This window comes from Coenobita brevimanus, chromosome 58 (genome assembly GCF_032717465.1).
Source record: "Coenobita brevimanus isolate Jiangsu-jjx chromosome 58, ASM3271746v2, whole genome shotgun sequence".
NCBI lineage: Eukaryota > Metazoa > Arthropoda > Malacostraca > Decapoda > Coenobitidae > Coenobita > Coenobita brevimanus.
In genome coordinates, this window is record NC_137011.1 from 27321641 (window position 1) to 27346904 (window position 25264).

The 25264-nt window shown below is 39.7% G+C and overlaps 1 protein-coding gene across 1 annotated transcript in view; it reads right to left on the bottom strand.

Moving 5' to 3' along the window:
* LOC145402703 (uncharacterized) overlaps window positions 1-25264 on the bottom strand; it is an 89045-nt gene that overhangs the window by 50266 nt on the left and 13515 nt on the right. The window contains exons 6-7 of the mRNA XM_080274673.1: window positions 18120-18278; window positions 17743-17833 (exon numbers count right to left, since the gene is read on the bottom strand). Coding sequence (XP_080130799.1) covers window positions 17743-17833; window positions 18120-18278 — 250 coding nt within the window. The remainder of the gene's footprint in view (window positions 1-17742; window positions 17834-18119; window positions 18279-25264) is intronic.

Consider the following 25264-nt stretch of genomic DNA (forward strand, 5'->3'; position numbering starts at 1 on the left):
ACGCACATACCCACAACCTTACTCAATAGTGTGTCTCAAAAGTAGGACGACACAAACCCGTCTCTTGCCTTGTCCTACAGGTAGCCCCACCACCCACCCCACTTAATGCACGAACCCCACTCCACCCCACTTAACCAGCCCAACAACCCTTTCCCTCCCTCTCGCCCACCCACTCCACCTAATCCGCCTGTGAAACAACCAGCCTACACTAACCAATCCACCCACCCAGTCACCAACCTACCAACCCTCATACCATGCTCCACAAGTCAGATGACTCTCAATTCAACACACACACACACACACAGAGGCGGGGTGGATTTCCTTACACGAAAGATGAGTCTCACCGCTTAACTCAGTTTGTCGGTAGAAAATAGTACCGGGTACTCTTTACAGGGAGTTTGCCAGGCCGTAAGTAAGGGGCTTCATTCCGGCTACATACACATGACTTTATGCGATAAGAGTAAATTAGGTGCTCGAGCTAAACAGGGAATTTTTCCTTTGGCTGATGACGAAAGAGTTTATTTATCCCAGGATAACGTCTCGTCGGACAAAATGAAAGATGGGTTTTATTCTGGATAACGCCAGATGACTCTCAAATAATTTCGCAGGCCACGTAACTTCTGTTAAATGCCTTGTTTGCATTTTTTTTTCTCTCTCTGGTGGTTGGCACCTGGAGATTATCGGCAAACTCATGAGTATTTTTCTCATTAACTGGATATATCTCTCTGGACAGAGAGGCAAATTACTTAAGCACAGCTTTTTGTTTAATCAACAGCATTTTTCTTCTAATTCATTATTCCAACGAAAGCACTCCCCCAAAAAATATATATATATATTTATCACAAAGCAAGGCAAGTTTTAGTGACTGATGGAAGAAATATTCACACTGTGGCCTGTTTAATGGATCAGAGGAATCCAGGGTTTCTCATCCCTTGCATTTCCCTGGGCCAGTCTGCCTCCACCTCATTATTCCAAAATTCACAGGCGCCCACCATACACTCTCCCTCTCTCTCTCTCTCTCTCTCTCTCTCTCTCTCTCTCTCTCTCTCTCCTGTTAACAAATGAATGCTTCGAACTTGTTCACTCTGTGTTGCTGGTTCAAACCTACAGGAAGTCGTGGAGTGAAACCAAATATACATATTTGTCACTTGCTTGGCTCTATACGAGAAACAAGTTATTAAAAAATCAGTGATATATTCGTGTTATCAGAGTCAAACCTTCAAAGTAAATATTACTATTGCTTTCTCCATTAGTACAAGCCCAAAGCTGAAGGGATATTTTTCAACAGAAATGCATCGAAGGCAACTTCTGTGCTCGTGAATGCGACGCTGCCACATACACGGGTTGGCTGGACGAGGGTGGCTAAGAACTCCTGGCCGCAATAGTACATCATCGTAAATAATACTATGATGAAAATGAATGTCTAATTGCAATCCGTTTGCCAATTACTGGGTTTGCCTTAGTTGAGTTCACCATTACATGTTACGAACTGTATTATGCTGTCACACGTGTGCCCCACTATATGTGGGGCTTTCCTTAAGCTTTATTTACACAACGCATTCCAATGTATTCCTTCACTGTATATACGATATACAATAGTTGGTAACGGTGACATCTGATCACACAACCATTTAGGCATTCAAGGGCCAGGGACTAGGCCAAAGTAGTTTAGGGCATCTGAAGGCAGGAGCCTGATCTACTGCTCTCACCTGTGGCAACAAATCATGATTGAGAAACCTTCCGTCACCTCTGGGGGTTACGAACCTTGGCTATGAGGCAAAGCCGTTCCTCGGACTGTTGCCTTGGGCAACCGACTGCAGTCGCATGATTCAAATAACGTGAGGCAGCAAGGACATACCTTTCTTCTCATATGATAATGATAGAAATTTTGGTGACTGGTGAATGGGATAGGAAATAAAATTCTGTTGCTGCCCTCCACAACCCCCTCCCCCTACTCTACCACCGCCAACATCACCACCACTGTCACCTCTCACCACGAGTAATGCTCGTCTCACCTTTCCCCTGCTAAATTTTATGTGATTTATCCCTCTGTTGCCTCATTTTTTTTTTTACATGTTTAATGGAAAGCATGGTCTCATAACCTGGGCCTCCCGTTCTGTGTAGGAAAAAATGTTTTCACACAGGGTGTCACGTCTTTTCACACAGGGTGTTACACATTAACAAGCTACTAGGTCAACTCTCTATCACCAGTTCTCAAGGGTTATACAAACAATAAAGTTCGAGTGAGAGGAAATGTGTATTAACAAGACCAAAACAATAAGGCAGAAATCTACCCATCTACTAGCCTTACAGAATAATCCTGAATCAGTTGGCACGTTATTCAACAGACATATGGCCCTAATATCAAATTCAACAAAACTTAGCTCATTTGTCCCAGGTTCAGTCCAGTGTGGCTCTCCATAATCGTCCTTCTGAGCTTGTAGTCCACTGGTCCGATCCTCTGATATTCTTGACCTTGACCTCCACACTGGGAATTTGACTCCCGCACTGGGACCATGACACCCTCACTTGAACCCGCTAGAAATTAATATGTACAATGAATAACTATTCTCCCTAATCCAAGTAATCCCTTCAGGTGATCAAGAAAGTCTTATAATAAAGAAAAATGCATTACAACACTCGGCATTTCAATTAGAAACAAAATAACACCTGGCACTACAGACACATAGGTCTCCCCAAAATAATACATATTGTAGGGATAACATAGAAAAAAAGTGCTATAACAAATAGGCATGAATAACCCTACTCTAACAATGAAAAACATCATTGCATCGATATCATTGTGCCTCACAAAGTAACTACTTAACACTATCTCACAACTAACACAGCCCTACTAAGTACTGAATTGGAAAGTCATCCCAACACATATTAGTAAATAATTCACAGTTCCAGGGCACCTGATATTTGGCTGACAAAAATTACACATTTATCTGAGGTCCAGACAGAACTCTGCTTCTTAGCTACATTCTCATATTCCAGTTACACACTGAATTATAATATAAAGTACAGTACACGAATATATGGGAAATACCTCACTATCCAGCTCACTGAATACAAGGAAGGTAAGCAGGAACTCAGGACTCGCTCGTCAAATGAGGCCAATGGCGTCACCTTGCATGATCAACACAACACTTCCTGGGGGACAACAACACTTGATACTAACCCAAGTCTATTTCTCTATTTTCGTCACTATTATCACTGGTGGGGTATCAGTTATTTGCGCTTCAACATATCAAACATCAATATTATCAAATTACTTACTGAATTCTTTGGAGGGGGGGGGGATGACAACTTACAAAATTTAAAATTTCCACTATTACAAACTCGTGATAGACTCAGTGAGATGCCTTTCCCCTTACAATTGATTACCTGAGAAAATCGACATTCCCTTGTTACAATAATTACTCACCACCAACCTCTCTCTATACCCTTGCATCGAAAAAACACTGGAAAATCATTGTGCCTTACACCATTTTGTGCATGCGTACATTATGCTGGATTACGTGACCATTGGCACATATTCCTACCCGCTCGAGATTGTAATATTATAAAGAGTCTTAATACTAGTAAATTACAGTAGAAAAAAATTACTTAGCAATTAGGTAACTTAATCTACATTCTTATCACGCTCACATGGAAACAGCTATACCCTTGCCACACTCCTTCATTAAACCGAACTTTTGGTAAAAAAAAATTAACAAGATACAGCTCATTATCGCTTCTGGGCACTACATCCGCCCACAGTTAGGGAAGACCAAAAGTTCAGGCGACTGGACCTGAACCCCTCGGAAATACCCAGTACCCGTACTTAACAAACACTGTACGTAAATTCACCTACTTAACCAGTCTCCCTCAATACTGCTACCATAGGGTGTTCCACACGCTCCTTGCGTGTGAGGGGAAACCAGTCTACACGCCTCCAAAGACATCAGCCAACCTGTCCTATACTGCGACTGTGGGATATTACATAAACACTGTGCTCGAGAATAGTCGGCGGCTATCCTGTTCCCCCCCCCTAATAAAATCCTCTACCACGAGTAAATTTCGTCATGCCACTCACGATATGCAACCAACGATGTATGCCACTTGCTAGGTATATTACTCACAAGGAGAATGCCCTGCTACAAGGAGAAACTTTGTGCTTAGCTAAGACTAACATGAGCTGCTCCACTGCTTTCTGTCCAGAGAGACTGAGCGAAGCCTACCTAGCTCTCCTAACATGCGAGAGCCCCATAGTTCAACTTCTCCAAGCCCTATAGAGAAACTGGAAACTTCTCCTCTCTCTCTGAGCAATCCTATACTGCATTTTGGGTATTACATACACTCGGTGCTCAAGGTTTTCAAAGCGAGTAGGAAACCTCCAGGCAGAGACCTTCTGGTATAACTGCCCCTCACAAGTACAATTCCCTAAATCTGGAAAAAAAAAAGTCCTAACTGCGAGATCTTATTTTCCCAAGCTAAACCTAACAATCTAACCTAGAGAAAAAAAAGAATCAAGGTGAGGCAAGAACGACGGTCTATACACCGTGGCGCACTCGATTTGACAACATGCAGCTTCCACGCCTCATCGCTCCAAAAGCTGGACATACCCTAAACAACTACTCTACCCTATTAATCAACTCGAAATTACAACCCATAGGTACTGGTAGAAAAAATATATATATATGCAGGTACAGTCTGGAGAGACCTGGAAACGCATACCTGATTCCATGTTCCCAGCCAGTTAAGGCAACGACAAGACGTGCTCAGAGAAAAAAAGAAAAACACGTTTTATATTCCTATTAATTTATTACACTTATATATATCTACAGTATTAAACCATAAGTTTCCTTCAGTAATAGTAGTTTATTGTCACTCCAGGCATTCACTTTCTCTTTCAGTAAACTACGTAGAGAGCCAAGGTTTCACTTTCACTGTCATTACTTCAAGTATTTTTACTCATATTCTCATATTACTAATTATTTACATTTCTCTTTACATTTTCTATTCTATTTTCAATAATTACACTTCTGTTTTCGTTACACTATGTTATGCACTGTCACTTGCGTTAACTTATAAAACTATATTACACTGTTCCATCATATTTACATCCATTGCTTTCACTTGCTATTTACACATTATTTACATTTTCCACTTGCACTTTTAGAACTGCTTCAGGCTGTGGTAATAAAAAAAGCAGGTAACGCAGAGGGGAACCTGGCACTCAGCGCTCTGCCAAGAGGTGCGTTTGTGCTCAGGTGTGCATCAGGTGGTATGTGCACACACACCTGGCACCTGCGGATCACAGCTTTCCTCTTGGTTGTGGCAGGCATTTGCACCAGTCTGTGCCGACCCATGTACACCCTCTGCTCAAGTCTGTAGGGAAGTCTTACAGCATGGCGCCTTGGAGCTGCTGCTGTCACCCTACAATATCTCTCAAGCAGCTGCTGAACACAAGTCCTGGCGAACAACCTCGGGGAGAAGGATTTGGATGGCTTTTCCTTCATCTTGTACAGGATGAAGGTGTTCAGCATCGTCATGTCAATGAGATGTAGAAAAACTTTCCTGTACCACCTAGTATTCTTCCTGAGGTAGTCGATCTCTCCAATCATCATGTTGGACTTGTCCACCAGCCGCATGTTGATATTAAAGTCTATGACAGCATCAGGTTTCCTCACAGGTTCGCCTATCCTATGGTCGACCTTCCCACTGTCTTTCAGTTCCCCCTTGCGTACGGTGGTGAGCATGTGCACGCCCCTCTTGTCAAGCCACCATATTGCCAGCATCTTCTCAGACTTGTGTAGGTGCACGTCTCCTCGCTGCGAGTTTCCTGCCTCTGGGAATTTGGGGAAGTGGGCACAATTGCTCTTCACAGTGCCACAGGAGCCGATGCCGTGCTCTGAAAGGTATCTAGCAAGTTTCGTTGCTGTATAATAGTTGTCAGTATACAGCACATGATTTCCACCAAAATACCTTTCAAGCAGCACTTTCACTACACAGTCTGAGACGCCAAGGGGGTGTGTTTTGTCCAGATCGACAGTGCTGGCTGAATAGATGACGAAGTCAAGGATGTACCCTGTCTTACAGTCGCACAGTACAAAGAACTTGATTCCAAAGCGATGGCGTTTGCTTGGAATGTACTGTACAAACCTAAGACGTCTTCTGAACAAAACCAAGGATTCGTCTATGACAACCTTCTGAAAGGAGTGGAAGAATGACATAAACTTATCCTTCATTCTGCTCAGAATCTCCTGGATCTTCCAGAGTGGGTCGGTCTGGGAAGGTACATCGTTGTTGGCGAAGTGCAGGTTTCCCATGATGTTCCGGAAGCGATCTCTGGCCATGTACTTATTGAAGGTGGGTGAGAGTAGTAAGGGGTCCATGGACCAGTATTCTTCCAACTCATGCTTCTTTGAGTGTGGCATGAAAAGCATGAGGGCGAAGAACACATACAGCTCCTGCACTCCCAGCACGGTCCACTGTTGCATCTTTGCTGCACCTGCACCACTTGCAGCACGTTGTGATTCGTACCTGTTAGTCTCATCACATATGTGCTGCATGACTTCGTCATCGAGGAAGGCCAAAAGGAAGTCCACACACTCAGCATCCTCGTCAAGAGTGAAGGCAGGCTGTATCCCTGAGGAACTCTCGTCGAAATGAAGATGTTCAGGGACGAAATTGGAACCTTCCGTCCACACGAAGGCGTCCAGGATTCCCTGTCATGGCGGTGTAGAGTGGGTGAGGGTGGAGGGTGGCTGTGAGGCAGACTGGGCTGTTTCAAGGTCACTCGCACTGACCCTAGGTTGCCGTGTAGCACTAGCAGCGCTTACTCTACTTGCTACTCTACTTTTACGTGTCAGGGATTTACCTCTTCCCCTGCGGCCTGCCTTCATTGTAGGTGCTGGTGGAGACTCAGACGATGAAGACTCAGGAGAAAATTCCGCTGAAGATGAGGAAGAAAGTAGTGAAGTGGGGCTGGGGGAGCAGGGAGGTGATTCACCTCAGGACTCATGGCGGGCTGGGTCCTGTGGGGCCATTGTTCCGGGGCTAACCTGCCGCCTTTTCACTCCCTTCCCAAATTCCTTCCCTTGCTGCACTAAGGGCTCCTTTCCCTTGGAGCTAGGGATAACTTGGGACACTGAAGCACTCATACTATGAGTTTCTGTCACGATTTCCTCCCCAGGCTCATCAAACGATTCACCCGAAGGATCAAAGTCACTATCCATCATTATCATTGATAATTCTGCCAGTTCACGTTCCACTGCTGAGTCACTTAGTCCTTTACTGCTTCCCACATGAGTTTTCTAGGGATAGAGGTCACATGGCCCTTTTGCAATGGGCGCAGAAATGGTGGAGCGAAAGTGCGACATGGTTTCACCTCAGGGGAAGACAAGGAACTGAATGACGTGGCGTATATGGGCAAGCAAGGGTTGACAATGTTAATAGGGTGACAACTGCTAATTTACATGCTATGAAATGATTGGTAGGAAATCTCGACAATACATAAAAAATTAGGTAGTTCCAGCTGAATCTAAATATCACTTAAGCTTCTCCCTTCCTTTCTTATATATATTACGAGAATAGATTATACGGCATATTTCAAGGGGAAATTACTGGGGGAAATTAGCGAACGAGTGCACATGAGGTGTTGTCAGGTAATAATTAGCCAATTCCAGCTGTATGGCACTATCACTTACTTTATTTCTTTTTTGTATATATTATTTTGTATAAGAATAGGGCATAGGGCTTATTTCAATGGATGAAGTCAGTGGAAAATTCCAGGGATGATTTGCTTAGAGCAGTGCGTCCGGGCAGGCGAGAGGAGAGGGTAATGGAGGGGAGATAGGGAGGGGAGTCAAGAACGGGGAAAAATAGCTAAATTCTCAACAATGGATGGGAGTACAGATGAGATTAGGAGTGCTGACTATTGTTGGACATTGGCAGTAATGATAGATGATACAAGCCACCACTTGTAAGCCCGGGAGAATTCAAAATAACACAGAATCACAAAAGTGACGGCCCGCGGTATGGTCCATTATGCCGGAGCGTCACGAAAGTGATGCCCCGCGGTTAAGGGGTTACTAAGGGACAGACAAAACGGTACTGTACAAGATTCTGAAAGATGAAAATGTGCCTGTATACAATGACGACTATCCTAAACTCCGTTTACGTGAATTCCAATATATACACAAAATGATGAAGAAACAATTATCGTTGTCCAAGGAAGCAGTGACGGAGTCATTTAATAAAAGGCAAAAGAATCAACTATCAGCATAGGAGACATTGTCTATGGTATCATTCACACTAGAGACAATAAACTATCACCAAATTTGAAGGCCCATACAGAGTAGTTGAGAAAACAGCCAATAAGGTAGTAATGAAGTCACTGTCGAGTGGCGAAAGAAAGCAAATTCATGTTGATCATTTAAAACAGGTCTCAAGGAATTTAACCACCAGTTATGTAACTGCAGACACAACCGAAAAACTGAACACAAACGATGGAAATAAACTGGTAGAAATTGTTACATATAGAAATAAATTAAGATCGCATAAAAACAAACAAAAATAGGTACAACTGTGGCAACAAATGCCACAATACAGAATTTACATGATCAAGGTATCGATTTAAACTCCTTCTATAAGTGAAATAACGAGCAAAGTTATTGTTCTCCAAGAGCCAGTTGTAATGCACATCATCAGTATCATCGACCTCAGCATGACTGGATTATTTATTTATTTATTTATTTTGGTAGGTAACGATGAGGGAACTTACACCACTGATTCTCACCTATATAGCAAAAGGATGAGCTCACTTGACCCTCAACATATAATAAAGCAAGGATGCTTTATAGCCCCAATGGCCTCGACAGCAACTGTGAAAGATATCATGAATGTTGAAATTAATATATTTATCGTATAATATGAATTTCCAGCACTGCTGGAGATCATTGCTAAGCCACTGAGGACATTGGATGCAATGATAAGAAGTTCTGCTTCGGAAGCTCATAACACTAAGGAAGTGATTGCATTCATGAAGTTAGGAAAATGGAAATTAGAACAGGCAAAGACTATCATGTTCATCTTGATCCAAGACATCTCATCTCAATGAACGGACATGAACATCACACATACACGTGAGAGGCGCAGTTTGTTCGACATGGGTTGTGCAGTTTTAGGGAATATTTTTGGATTGGCTGCAGAAAAAGGTTTTCAGGAAAAAAAAAAAAATAATAAGATAGCTTACGTATTAACATATCAACAGAAGCTAGCTGACAACCAAAACTGCAGTGATGACGATTGTGAAAAATCTCAAGAGAGTGTGGATAAAACAAATGCAATGGAAGGAAACATGACACTTTTTCAACACTTTTCAGTAGTCGTGATCATACTGACATAATAATACTTCGGCTAGACAACACAAGGGCTCGTTATCAAGCTTTGATGAAAGGTATTGCAAATGCTGGTAATGGCAAGATTAGCGTTAACACGATCACGATCTGCGTCAAATAAACAGTCAAGGGATGAATAAACATGGTTTGAAGCCTTTGTTTCAGGACAGGAATCTCATGCTATATTATCCATACTTAGAAGCAACTCTAGCACCAACGTCAGTAATAGTTCAGGTACCATTCATAACAGATAATCTGTTTACAGTCTATCAAACATGCTCTTTTCATTGTAAGAATAATGACACCTAGGTCGCCATCAACATCAACACCAACACCGAACTCATTATGGTTTCCAAGAGACAGGACACTGTCACTTTCGCTAGTGAATCAACGATTGAAAGCAAGTGTCGTACATCCTTACATGCTGTTCACCTTTGTCCTGCTTACATTTTCACGTTTCAACCAACTTGGACAGTCCCTTGTGAAATGGCTGTCATAAGAAATCATGACATTCATTAACACTGCAACTTAACATTTGCTCCAGATAAACTTACCCACCATCAGTGCATCGGGCATTCAGTTTTGCTGTTTCACTCATAGCACATCAGTTTTCGTAATTTGTCCACATACACGGCCATCTTATACTTCAGCATCAGGACCAAACATAGCATTTTTGTCCACCTTAGCTACAAACAATCACTATGCCATCCTTCATCACACACACAAACAATTCCAACCACTGCCTAAGAGGGATTTAAACATAAGCACAAATATTAAGTTGACTTCACCTGAGTCTGAAACTATTTACTGAATCAATCGAACAATGAAACCCTGGGAAGAATTAAGTATAAGTTCAGTTCATATTATGAGTATAGCCCAACTCCAGTTGCCTTTATAATTTTCTCCATTATATTTAGTATATTACTATTGGCAATCCAAAGAATGCAAGCAAAGACTGCAAACTTGGAATCAGTATTTATGGGAGGAAGAGTAAACATTCAAGTGAGACCCCCTGAGTGAAATGTGTATATTACGTAAATATTGTAAATTATACGGTATATTAAAAGAAAACAAAAAGAAAAAATGAAGGAAAATTATTGGGCAGCATTTCATATAATATATGCATAATAATAAAACTGATAAACATGTATCCATTTTAAATAACAATATTAATATATCTCATATACAAATAGATAGATTGATACGGTATAGATAGATAGACAGACAGATAATAGGTATATTACATTTGGCTGATTCTTACTATAGTCTTGGCATGGTACTGCCATTAAATTACCAATGTATAAATGCATATATACATTATATCACTACAATGCAATGTTCTATGTTCAGCTTTTTCTACCATGTATTTACACCATACAATATGTTATGGTTCAACAATATTATTTTGTCTATACTCTTTTGTGATATATGCCATGTATAAATAGGTTATGAAAGAATATGTAATTTGTTACCACATGCTGTCGTAGGTAGAACAGCATGGCCTGTCCTAGCAATGTCAGGACACAAAAGTATCCTAACACACTACATAATAGTTAGTGACATATATGCTGTTAATATGTAATACAGAGGTTTGAAGAAAGTCGTGCCAAAGGTCGAGAGAGCTGGAGGAAACAGTAGTGCAGATTCTACTTAGGAAATTTCACACACAGCACAGTACGACGCCGGATGGAAAACTCCACGGGTGAGGAAATCACCACACGTGCCCTCACATATGACCCAACCAGTCATATACGGGGGTAATTGGAGAGGCAGGGCAGAAAGGGTTAGGATACAATCGGGGAGAGAAGAGGCGTGGTGGAAAAGGCAGGAGTAGAGGGCACAGAGTTTGCTAGCAAAACCCGCTCTTGCCTTAGTACTTCTCTTGTCAAGATAACTTCCTTTTGAGAATAAAACTGCAATCAAACCCCAGACTCATCTTTATCTTTCTCCTGCCATTCACGACAAGACCAACTTGAAAATTCTCTCCTCTTATAACCTCTACAATCTAACATTTTTGGAAACGCCTCAGCAACGGTTACAATACTCACTCTTCAGTACTGCAACTTGTCACTTCTTACATTTTCATAGCTGAGGGGGTATAGGAATGCATCTCTCCAAGTACAACTGTACCTCCTGACCATAGTAGGCCTCTAAGTTCAGCCCATTTACAGTACTGTGATGATAATTATTCTATTTTATTCTGGCAAGCGTCAATTGACTTTTATTAGGGGAGGACCTCCCATAATTGTTATATCACAATCAGCTTCTTTTAATCTTTTCATTACGATGATGTTTCTAGTTTGTTCTGACTGCCCTCAGCCGACTTCTTTAAAGAATCTCCCTTACTTAGAGTGTTTAACTGCTCCATGTCAGTGATTACCATGCCTCCAGGTAATCCAACGGCTAATGATGACCTTAGTCCATAACTGTCTCTTTCAAAAGTCAGTTCCCATATAAACTGTTATACGAATCACGCTGAATAAGGAATACAGTTCAGTACCATTTAGAATGTTTTTTGGAACTAAGGAATCCAAAAGTGGTAGACGAGTGAGATGTGCAACACTCACAAGGATCAAAATAAATTTCTACAGAATGGCTGAGGGTGTAGTGTCAAACACACAGGAACAAGGGCAGGACAATAAAAGCACTTGTTACTCTTTTCCCCCCCTCCCTCTTTTTTTGTGACACACTTTTATCGATTGCATGGTTCAGTACTAGTTTTAGGACGCCATAATATATATACTGTATATATTAATGGCGCATGTATGTTACAACGCAAGATCGTCCAAGCAGAGCAAGAGAAGAGTTCTGGACAAATATGGAAGTGTGCATGGAATAGTTTGAAAGGAATAAGAGAGTGTTTTTGGTTCGAGATATGAATGGAAAAGTAGGGAATGAGAAGGTGGATAGAGTAGTTGGTGAGTGGGGTGTGCCTGCAGAGGTGGATGAGAATGGCCAAGCTTTAGTGAACATTTGTGTAGGGAGCGGCTGGTGATAGCCAATACCCTCTTCAGGCACAAAATGATCCATAGGTATATGTGGCGAGTGATGAAAAAGGTGGGTGGTGAACTGAATGAACGGAAGGCAATGACTGATTATGTGTGTGTAGATGATAGGATGAGAACGTGTGTAATGGATGCAAGAGTACATAGAGGTTGGGGAAGTGGACTTTCTGACCACCAAGTAGTACAAATGAAATGGAGAAATAGAAGAAGGGAAGGACAGGAGGAAGTAGTTCATACAAGGAGAGTGGACAGGTTACAAGAGGATGGAAAAAAGGCAGAATATAAGGGGAAAGTGGAGGAGCGATTGGGTAAATATGGGTTGGAGCAGATGGGGGACGTGGAAGGAGTGTGCAAGATATTCACAGAAGAAATCTGTGAAGCATGTGAGGTGGTGTGTGGGTTGAAGAGAAGACGAAAGGGAATGCAGGGAACAGTATGGTGAAATTAAGAGGTGAGAGAGGCTGTGGCACAAAAGAAGAAATAATATATTGAGTGGATGAGAAACACTGGCGTGGAAGAAGTTGAGGGACAGAAGAAAGAGTTATATGTAGCAAGGAAGAGAGAGATGAAAAGATTAGTAAGAAAGAGTAAGAAGAGAGTGAATGAGGAATTTGGAAGGAATTTGAGTGTAAAGTGGAGGGAATGTAAGATAATGTTCTGGAAAGAGGTAAAGAGAGTTAGACAGGGTCTTGAAGAAGCTGGTCAGGGTGTGAAAGATAAAAATGGTAGATTACTAGTGAAGAAGGGAGAAAAAGTGAGCAGATGGAGAGAACAATTTAAGGAATTATTGACCATAAACAATGAAAGTAATGCGAGTAAGTGGCTGGGATGGCTGGGAGAAGGAGGGATGTGAGAAGAAAGGAAGAAATCAGTAGGATAGAAATTGTGGAAGCGATGAAGAAAGTTAAAATGGGGAAAGCACCAGGAATTGATGAAGTGTGTGATGAAATGCTGAAGCATGGGGGAGAGACTGTAGTAGAATGGATTTGGAAGATGTGCAGATTGGACTGGAGGGAAGGTAGAGTCCCAGAGGATTGGAAGTCAGGTATAATTATTCCCTTGTACAAGGGAAAGGGGGAAAAAGAAATGTGTGGTAACCATAGGGGCATTTGTCTTCTTAGTGTAATAGAAGTAAATGGTAGGATACTTATTGACAGAGTTAGGGAAATGATAGAGGAATTAGTTGGAGAAGAACAGGGAGGTTTTTAGGGAGGGAAGAGGTTGTGTAGATCAGATATTCATTCTTAGATCTATGGTGGAAAAGTTTCTAGAGAAGGGAAAGAAGTTTTATGCGGCCTTCATAGATTTGGGGAAAGCATATGACAGGGTGGATAGACAGATGGAAAGTGTTAAAAATATATGGAATAGATGGGAAGTTGTTGAAGGCCGAGATGAGTATGTATGTTGATGCTAAGGCTGCATTGCCTGTGAATAGTGTACTGAGTGAAATTTTCTGTGTGAAGGTTGGATTTAAGCAAGGATGTGTCATGTCTCCGTGGTTGTTTAATCTGTTTATGGATGCAGTTATTAAAGAGATACAAGTTGGGCAGTGGATATTGGAGCGGTCCTAGTGCGAGAGGACAGTGTTTGGGAACTCCCTGTATTGTTGTTTGCAGATGATACTGTGTTGTTAAGTGAAGACGAAGAGGAGCTGCAAGGCTTGATGGATGAGTTTGGGACAGTGTGTAAGAAAAGGAACCTAAAGGTGAATGTAGGGAAGAGTAAAGTTATGGCCTTCAAGAGAAGTGAAGTCAGTGAATGTACAGTGATTTTGGATGAGGAGGAAATGGTAAATGTGAGTTTGTTTAAGTTCTTGGGTAGTGTGATGAATAAGGATGGAAGTTTAGAGGGTGAAGTGCTTGAAATGGTACAACAAAGAAGAAAGGTTGCTGGTTCCTTGAAAGCAATGATAAGAAACAGGGAAGTGAACATGCAAGTGAAAAATTTACTACATGACAGTATTGTGATACCAACTCTAACGTATGGAAGTGAAGCTTGGACCTTGTTGGAGGGACAGAAGTCAAGAGTTAGGGCAGTGGAAATGAGTTATTTGAAAGGAGCCTGTGGAGTCACATGGAGAGACAGACTGACAAATGAGGAAGTGAAGGAGCGTTGTAGTGTGGATGTGGATGTGACCGGAAGTGTTAGGAGAAACACATTGAGGTGGTTTGGCCTTGTGGAGAGGATGGAGAATGAGAGACCGACGAGGAGAGTGCATGTGAGTGAAGTGGAGGGAGGGGAGGAGACGGAGGGGGAGGCCAAGGATGAGATGAAGGGATGGAGTGGAGAGGTATATGAGAGAGGGAGGTGTGAGCTGGGACCAGGGCAATGAAATGGCGAGGGACAGGGCGACATGGAGGCGATTTGTTTGTGGGCACCCCTTACTGAATTTAGGCGTCTGGCAAAAATATATATATATATATATATATATATATATATATATATATATATATATATATATATATATATATATATAGAGAGAGAGAGAGAGAGAGAGGGGGGGGGTGGGAGCGCTCACCATCCATTCACTCGATGTAGTGCTGCTCTCGGGTGTCTTCCCTTTCCTTTCTTCCATCTTTCTTTCTTTCCATCCTCTTCTGTCTTTCTTTCCTTCTTTCCTTGTCCCTCTGCCTACGGGTGACTATATACTCCCTCTTCTGTCTAAATTTCCTTCATTCTTTCATTTTCCTTCTGCCTGTGGGTAACTCTACACTGAGTGACAAGCCAAATGGTTTCCTGTACACCAGGAAACCATTTACTACGCTGGGTGGTAACCATATAGCCAAATTTTGGCACTTGGTGGTTTAGTGGGTATTTACTGCACTCCAGTCGGATTGAGCCGTTGAAGGTTTATATCCAAGGTATGGTTGGGGTTGATCGCTCATGTAATGCCACTCAGGGATGAGTGAGGCTGGTCACTCTCATCTTAAATGTCGAGACCAACTGCCTAGCCCCGGGCTCCTACGCTCCTCATGGGGCAATGTAGGATTGGATGATGGATGGATATATATATATATATATATATATATATATATATATATATATATATATATATATATATATATATATATATATATATTGGCGGGGGGTGTTCTTATGTTTCACTAATTTTTACACCCCTATGGCAATTATAAGACTGAAAAGAAGAAAATGTATGGGTGGGTTATGTGTGCTTTTGCTGCCGATGTTTTTTGGCACTGCAGCAGTTCCGACAGCTTTATACATTTTGCAAGAATAGGTTTTTATTACCGTTTCACTATTTTCTTTTTTTATTACGCTGCCAGAAGTTTACAGCGGTTTCCGTATGGGATTCAGCATAGCAGAGTGTCGTAGATGTGAAGAAGATACTGAAGATGTCTGGCTAATCACATTCTCTTCGAATGTCATTTGAGATGAATAAAATCATCAGGAGATAATAATAACGGAGAGCATTCAGGAAGCGCAAAGTCCGTGCCTTACAGTCGGTTCCAGACTTTTGAACGTGCTATGTAATCTTCACCTTTACCAAATGTTCTTACACCTGAAATGCGTCATCCTTGCATGACCATCACTCCCTTCCTGAAGTCAGCACCTAACTGGATCAAAGATGTTTAAGATGACCTTACTCTTGGAATTGACTCCTAACCTATTGCTCTCAAAACATAACCATTTCATCACTGTCTGATTTTGAGCTGCTCCATGAAATCTTATCCAAATCGAATAAAATCTTTTTGAGTTATAGGTCGAAACTTTGACCTTGTCCTGTGACTTTGTGTGATTGATTGTTCTCTAAATTTAACCACCATCTCATAAAGCTGACCCTTTCCAGGCTTGTGATTTATGACCTTTCTTGGCCAATATGTATCAAACAGTAGGCGCATATTACCGTGATTTTTTCTCTTGTTCAGGCAAATTAAGGTATATTATGCAAATTCTGCGATGGTTTATAAAATCTAACCTAGCAAATCATCGGAATTGGAATGAAATATAACATAATCCCTGATTTTTGATGAATGGTAGACACGGTCTGGGGGGGGGGAAAGACCCCTCGAAGAATGTTCCACTTCACTCGGCAGACGAATATTCAAATTTGAGAGCATTTTGCTGTTGCATGAGTTTGAATTCTGCTTTCTACTTTCGTTTCATCAGTAAGTTTTCTGTCCTTTTACTTTTGAGTATCTAGTTACAATTTACAACAGAGCTGTGACAAGGTATGAGCTGCGGGATATATAAAAGTGGCGGTGACATATAGCTTCTTCATCGGTGTCTACCAGTCATTTACCAATAGAATTTCGATGTTTTACTAAGTTATATTATTACATAATATCGCAGTAATGGCGTAATCTATCTTAATTAGCCTGAAATGGAAGAAAAATCAAGGTACTTGAAAAACGTTACCTGGATTTAATTTGTTCCAAGAATTCAAAACTTCACACGTATCTAGGCCATCTTATAAGCTTTGAAAGGCCCCATTTTAAATCAGTCTAGGCAAATAACAATATATAAGATTTTATTTGGGCAATCGTATCGCCAAAAAGTTACTGTAACCTTTATAATGAAAATAGTTTTAAATGTACCGTTATTAAAGAATGGAGTCAGACAACCAGTCAGCTGCAAACTTTCAAAAGCTTAAGGCTCTTCTCTTCCCAGATGAGATCAAATAGGTTATAGATGTTTATAAAGGTGTTAAGCCTCTGTATTTGGGAGTTATGAAGGATTTTGTTTGCTAAATCTTGTAGGCGCATCTGAGCCATCTCAGTATATAAAATGTGAACCGATGCTGATATATCCACGAGGATTACATAATGAGTTCATATTACTGTATAACATAAGCATTCAAGTTACATGATAGCTCTATATTATTACCATAAATATCACAGATAACATAACAAAATGTTTTCAACTGATACAAATCCAGGTGAAACATGAAACTGCTATTTTGTAACACAGTACCTGATGCTTTCACTCAGCGCAACACATAGTTTTATTTGTGTTGAAAATATTTTTTTGAAAATCTTAAACAAATTTTAACACTAAGCCCTGTAAATATTTTTCTACACACAGACCTTTGTTACTATTTTTTTTTTTTTTTTAAATATTATCACCTTCAGGAGAAGAAATTAAGTGTGATTGTTGGGGAAGGGTTGGAGTAATATAACATAATCTTCCATAACCAAAGCCAATACGAACTTGAGGCTTGGTGGGCACTACTATAGACTCTAGAAGCCAAAAACCCAGATATCTCCTGCCAGCCTTAGAATAGTCCTGCGTTCAAACACATGTGAAAGGTCGAATCCTGACATCCGTCGGTAAATCATCAACTCCGTGCTATGTATGGACCCCAGCAGTTATGGGTTAGTTTGTCTTACCTGTCGGTACACCATCCCAATCATGCCCGTCCATTCCCCATCACTGTCCATCATTCCCCACTGCCCGTCCCCTGGCTCAACATATTTTATTCTGAAAAGCGTAATAAATTTGTTGCTGCGAAGGTTCGTGGTTATACTACATGAATTTTAATGCAATTTTCAGTGTAAAGGCAGTAACAAAGAAAATTGCCCTGAATATACTGAGTTAATAGTAATATGTATGACATAAAAATCATCGTCAGTATTATCATACGCTAATAAATGGCATGAGTAGGATACAGAAACAGTAGGAGGAATTATGAAAGCGACACTGACAGCAGAAACATACAACATTCATCATTCATTCTGTCGAGAAATTAGGCTCCAAAAATAGTTACGAGAAGTTCAAATTGGCAGCAATAGTCTCCATCAGGTAGTTTTTTGAGTCAAGGCTGATGACCTTCTTCTCCCTGGGGTAATCTGGGTCGTCGATGGTCACAGTGGTTTCAATTGGTTCCACCACCCTTGACACCACCACGCGGGGGCGGTGGCTTAACCTTGGTAAAAAAAGAAAAAATAATATGCTCTTCCCTGCAAATGACTTTAACCACCACAATAACCCCATCCTTCTTCAATCTGATGTCATGATAGTCTTGAATATAATTCATTTATGTTAGTTTCATGTTATAACCGCTCATTTAAGTTAATCAAGGTTTTCATCCTGAAATCGTAATGGGAAGATTGTATTCAGTCTATCCCTTTCATAAATGTCTCTTAAGTTGCCAAAAGCTTCGAACTAGCAAGATTAAAACACAAAATACGTCATAGGAGTGATGAGGTAAAGAAGAAGTCTAGTATTCAAACAGTGAAAAAGTGTGCACTTTAATACCACCCTTGAGGTCCAACACACAACAGCAAAACATGTCGCTGAGGGACTGACACACATCGTCGCATGGGATCACAATTTCCCAGTAATGTTGTGGTAGTTCATCATTTTTGTTCCGCACCTGTGCACCCAGTTGCCGAATAAGTCAATTATCAGGAACGTTATATTTGACAGCCCTTGAATATAGGACTGCCTGCTTTCTGCTTTTGCAGGCAGTCTATTTTCTGTTCCTGGTCATGGCAGTAAAGACCTTTAACTCGTTGAGCCGTCAATCGCTAGCTACTTTACTTCGCGTCTTTGTGCATCGGGGATATACTGCTTGGGATGTACTTATGCCCTGGAGCATTGGCAGTATATTTATATGTGGAGCTGAATGTATTTCAGTTACAAAGATGTGACTGGTGATCAGTACTTCGTCATAAAACATAAAACAGAATTTGGTCACTGGATATTGGGGAGAGGAGTATCATGAAACATGTGAAGTATTGGCAAGCCTGTGCAAGAAAATTGTTTATAATGAACCATAAAGGTGTATTTCCTCGTTTGGAAAAAACAAAGAGGAAAAGAAGATGTGTTGTGAGTCATTAATTTAGGTAGCGCTATAGCACAATGGCGAAAGGAAGGAATGTCGTGTTTTCAAGTGATTCATTTTCGTCGTGTCTGAGGGCCAATTTACGGCACATATGTAACACATTCTCGATCATATCGAGATTGATTCGCATGTATGGAATGCAGCAATAGTAGCTGGCCATAGAAAAAGCTGAATTTTTTTCGTCACATTGATGAAGGACAGCCTGAAAAGAGGAATATTCGTGCGTGTGTGTGTGTGTGTGTGTGTGTGTGTGTGTGTGTGTGTGTGTGTGTGTGTGTGTGTGTGTTCTTACCTAATTGTATATTAACATGAAAGAGTCAAGCTCGTACTGTCCCATGTATTTAATCACTTTTATCATACATATCCTTAAATTTATTAATTGTTTTCGCATACACTTTTTCATTCGGTAGTGCATTCCACTGATCAATTGCCCTATTTCAGAAACCGAATTTTCTTACGTCTTTATCACCTCCCTTTTTATGCAGTTTTTTACAGTGTCCTCTTGCTGATGCTTCGACATAAGTTATATACACAATTATATAATTTTTTTTTCTATTTCTCTGAGATGCATTGATATAGCATAATCATGTCTCCTATTTTCCTTCTCTCCTGTAGTGTTGATAGATTAAATTTTTCTTGTATTTCTTGGTAGATTACATCCATTAAGCTTGATACCCATCTTGTGGTGGCCTTTTGTACTTTTTCAATCATATCTACGTGTTTATTTGAAATGAGGATTCCAGACTACTGACGCATACTCCATGGTTGGTCTGATGATTGATGTTATTATCTTTCCTGGGATGTCTTCATTTATGTATGTGAATGGAGTTCTAATATTAGCAAACAGTGTATACATGTCCCGGACCTTCTCACTGATAATCACAAATATTATATATCCGTAGGGTTGAACTTCCTAACTTATAATCCCAGTCTGTTTTTTTTTCCACTTTTGCCAAACATAATTACATAACACTTGTCATTTATTGCTCCATTCGTGAAGTTTAATTTAGTCTTCTTGTAGCTCTCTCCAAGAGTCTGTGTTAGTAATTCTCCTTCGTATTTTTGCATCATCAGCAAACATATTTAGATGGCTTCCACTTCCAATGTTACCGGTATGTCGTCATTTATATATACTAAAAACATAAATGGTGCCAGCACTGAGCCCTGTGGAACTTCGCTAGTCACTTCTCTCCATGATGAACAATTACCCCTTATTATTGTTCTCATTTCCCTTTGTCTGGAAAAAATCTTGTATCCAAAAGAACAGGTTGCCTTGGATTCCTCCTTGGTGGTACAGTTTCCAAAAAAGTCTTTGGTACAGTACTCTGTTAAATGCTTTCTTGAAATCTAGATAGATCCTGTCCACCCATCCTTCTCTTTTCTGTAATGTTTCTGGAACTCTATCACAGCAGCTTAATAGATTGGTAACACATGATTTTTCGTTTCTACAACCGAACTGCCTTTCTGTTATCATACTGTGTTCTACATGGTTTACCCAGACTTATCAGATTTTCTAGTACGTTACATCACTGGTCAGTGATAATGGTCGGTAGTTGAATGGATTCTGTCTATTCCCTTTCTTAAACGGAGAAACAATGTTTGCTTTCTTCCAAATATAAGGTTGTTGACCCTGACCTACGGATTCCTTGAATATTAAAATATTAAATATGTTGGTCTTCTTAACCCTTTTGCACATTCATGTAGCACCCAAACTGAAATTTTGTCAGGATCTTTCGTTTTTCCTTTGTCTAATTTACTTAACGCTTCCTGTACTTCTTTTTCTGATGTTTGTATATCTGGTAATATGTGTGGGCATATATGTTCCACATCATCTCTCTCAATATTATTTTCTTCTGTAAAAACTGATTGGAATTTTTTATTTAGTACTTTACAAATAGCTTTTTCCTGTATACAGATGATCACCTCGTCAGTAATGGACTGTATTTTATCTTTAACTTTGGTTTTGCTTTGGATGTAGCTGTAAAATAGCTTATGTTGATCACTACTTTTATTTATAATGTCTTCCTCAAACTTTTTTTGAGCTTCATTCCTTATCCTTGTATAATAATTTTTTTCCTGTTTCTAGTTGTTATATTATACTCTCTCACTATTGTGTCTTCTGTATCTTTTCCACAGCAAGTCTCTCTTTTCTTTTGATTTTTTAACATTTTGTGATAAAGCACTTCTTTGTTTTCGTTTCTGTTTCTTTATGCTGTGGGATGTAAGTTGGACTCCTATTTCATAACATTCACAGAATTTTCTATGTATAAATTTAAATCTTGCCCTTTAACCTCCTTTTCCGAATCTGTTTCTACGAAGTATTTCTGAGGTCGTGGTAGTTGCTGTTTTTGTAGTTTAGGCTCTTTTTGTAACTCTCATTATTGTTAACTATGTCATGGAATTTTGAAGTTGCAATTTAATACTGCATGGTAGCTTTTGCCGAGTGTAGGGTGATACATTATACTGTCAAAATCATTTTCTTGCCTAGTAAGTATAAGATCTAGTAGCGATGGATCATCAAGTCCTCTTTTTCTGGTGCTTTCCTTTACATGTGTTAGGAAAAACTCCTGTGTAAGATCCAGGAGTGTTTTATACAAGTAGCTTTCATGGTTTCTTCCACGTGGAGTACAGTATTCCAATTAATATTTGTACTGAAATCTCCAGTTAATATTGTTACGTCCCAGTCCCCACACTGCCACAGGCTCCAACAGCAGTAGTACAGTACGGGAAGGACGTTGCCCAGTGAGTTGTTGTTCTTATGGTCAGCCTTTAGGTGTGCAGTACACAAGATCAGCTGAGGTGAATATAAACACTGGCTCCTTAAAGGTCACTGTCTTAATTTTCTAAATAATTCCACTTAATTCTTTCCAACTTCACTGTTCTCACAAGCACTGGAGCTATACACACTTTATAGATTGCAGTTACACTTAATGTTTAACAACACTTCACAGTTAGTACACTTAATGCTTGCTAACACTTCACTTATTACACACGTACTGAAAATAATCTTCATTGACAGTAATTACACTTAATACACTTCACTGTCTTCTCAAGTTCCAGTGATATACAAACTTCAATAACCCGTAACTGTTTGCCAGTGTTTTTACAAGTACCAAAAATATATAACCTTCACAGACAATAATTACACTTAATGCTCGCAAAGCAACTCTCCACAAACTTCACTAACAGCACTGCACCAAAACCGACTGCACTTCACTCACACTGAACTGAAACCCGACTCAACTACAAACTGACTCGACACCTCACTCAACTTGTAATAATCTCTACCCCATCTTATATAGGCTTGCATTACTCTCGAAACTTCCACTTCTCCAGCATTCTAGGACATACTGTCTTCCATCAGCCTCTAGCAACAACAGTTGCCAACTACGGGACATTAAAACATGCTAGAGTTCTCACATTACATAACACTCTAAATCATTAACCATACGAACTTAAATTACATAATTTAACAAACAATTACTTAAATAAGACATTACTGAGAAAAAGCACATTAAATTAATGCATAACTTACGAAATAACTACGCTCAGAAACAGCAGTCTAACTGGCAACTCTGACTCGTAACGAACTTACGGTACCAGAAACGTCTCGAAAGATCTCGACTACCTAACTGGTAAATCTCCCTTCATAACAATATAATTCTTTCAGAATTCTCTTCCACTGTATATAATAATGCTCTTAAACTCTGAACTGTACTTTCTGCCAGGTCTTCATATTCGCCTCTTTCCCTAGTGTTTGTTTTGGGTGGCTTGTATAAGTTAGCAACAATTACTCTCCCTTCAGTTATGTAAATTTCTGTTTCAGTCAGTTCTACTTACGGGCATATTATCTAGTTCTGTTTCTCTGACTTCTCGATTTTTCTTTGTTAAGATTATAATACCTCCTCCTTTTGTAAAATTCTTATCTCTTCTCCATTTATTGTATTCTTCTTAGTTTAGGGTATCATTTGATATCCTTGGGGTTATTTTTGTTTCAGTTAGGCAGATAATATGTGGTTGCTTTTTTTCATTCATCTCTAATAAATTATATACCATTTCATGTACAATTTCGTACATCAGCTTAATTATCTTGTTTACATACTTGCCATAGCTTATGTCTACTAGATTCCTTCATTTTATTCCCTGATGGTTATGTACCACTCTCTGTATGCAATCCAATTACTTAAAAAAAAAAATTACTCTTCTTTTTTTCTGATTTTTCCTCGATCTTTGTTTTTCCTTCATCCCTCTTCTCCTTTAGTGTTCCCAATTTCTCTTGAATTAGGCATCTTTTTATCCATATTTTTTTAAAATCCTCTTTTTCCATGAGTTTGTTGGCATTTTTTAAATATTTCCTCAACAGTGTTTGCACTCTGGAAGTTTACTTTGAGAGGCCTTGACTTACTTCTCTCATATTTCCCCAGCCTTTTATATTCTTCTCTATCTTTATCACAGATATCCTCTGATACTTGCTTCTGCATGTTCATTTTTTTTTCCATCTTTTTGCCCCTTGAGATTTTTTTTTTCCCTTCACCTATGCCACAGATTACTATAGATTTGTTAATGTATACAGCTTCCCTGACTATTTTTTTTTTTTTATGACTTCTTTCACTTCCTCTCTTACACCTTTTTCCTTCTACCTTTGTATCTAAATCATTCTATACTTTCTCCATTTCAGCATAAGTACCTTGTCTTTGCAGTTTCTCACCATTTCATTTACCTATGTTTTCAATATTACTACTTTGGTCTATCAGACTGCTTACTTGTCTGATTTTGTCCGTATTATTTTTGAAATTATTCATAATTCCTCCTGCGTAACAGCTGTACATTCCATTTCACTAGCCTTTGTTCTCATTGAATTTACCTCAGTTGATAGTTCATCTGTTGTTGTGGCTTTTCTGTTTAGTTCCTTTATTAATTCTTCATTTTTTCCTTTTGTTTGCATAGCTTATTCATGATTTCATCGATTTCCATTTGAAAAGTTCTCTCAAGTCTATTTGCTTTTTCAGCTAACTTTTTTAAAGTTTCCTTTTCAACCAGTTCTGGGTAGAAGTCATCATCCTGTTTTTTACCCTTGGCTCTTCTCTTTGCACCTTATAAAGGCATCTTTCCAAAATATGAAGCCAGCTTAAATAAAAGATAATTTCTACTTACAGTTGTTGCATCACTGCCGTCTGCTGTCTTTGGTGTTTCTAACAGATGTAAGAACATTGATTTATAGATGTTTACTTGCTTTAGGCTACACCTTTTTGCTATAACTTATTTTACTACTGTATATTGGATCATCACTTAAATTAGCCTAAACGTACTTGACCCTTAAATAGACACAACTTAGGTATTCCCAGAGTGGAGTTCAAAGATATACGTTCGACTCGTGTGTTGTCTCTCCAGTGTGTGTGTGTGTGTGTGTGGTATATCAATTATTACTTTTTGGTGAATGTGTCAGACTTGTGAGACCACGTTTGAGCATAAATTAGGAAAAATATTAGTATTTTATGTGTTATGTCACTAGGTTAAGCACGAACTGTTGACCTGGTGCCCAGGAGAAATACAGGTAAGTTGGTAAAAGTGTTGTTTAGTGCTGCTCTAGGTGTTTATTTAGATGATGACTTTGAGAACATATTGTACAACCAAACTAGTGCAACATGACCTCCTTTCCATACGAGGCACCCCAGCCTTTGACAGGTTAGTGTCTATATAGTGTACCTGATTTTCTCCATTATCTATGCGAAAAGAAAAGGCCTTGAAAACACAGCTTTTATCTGACATAAGAACCCTTTGTTCACACCTATAACTTTCATTTTTTCCCAATTACAATACTTTGTTTTGCGTTGGAGTGCTGAGCATTATCCTTACTTAATATACAGTACATATCGGGAAAATAACAATAAAATCAATAGAGGCTATGCAAGACTGCCTTGAAAATGCCTGAAACCATTGATGAGCTCAGCGAGAAACATCTCATTCACATTCTCAGTGACTTTCTATATTATTATTTCTCTGGTTCTAATTTGGTATTTTCATCCAGTTCGTTTTATTCTCTTTGTAAGGACTGGTGCTATACA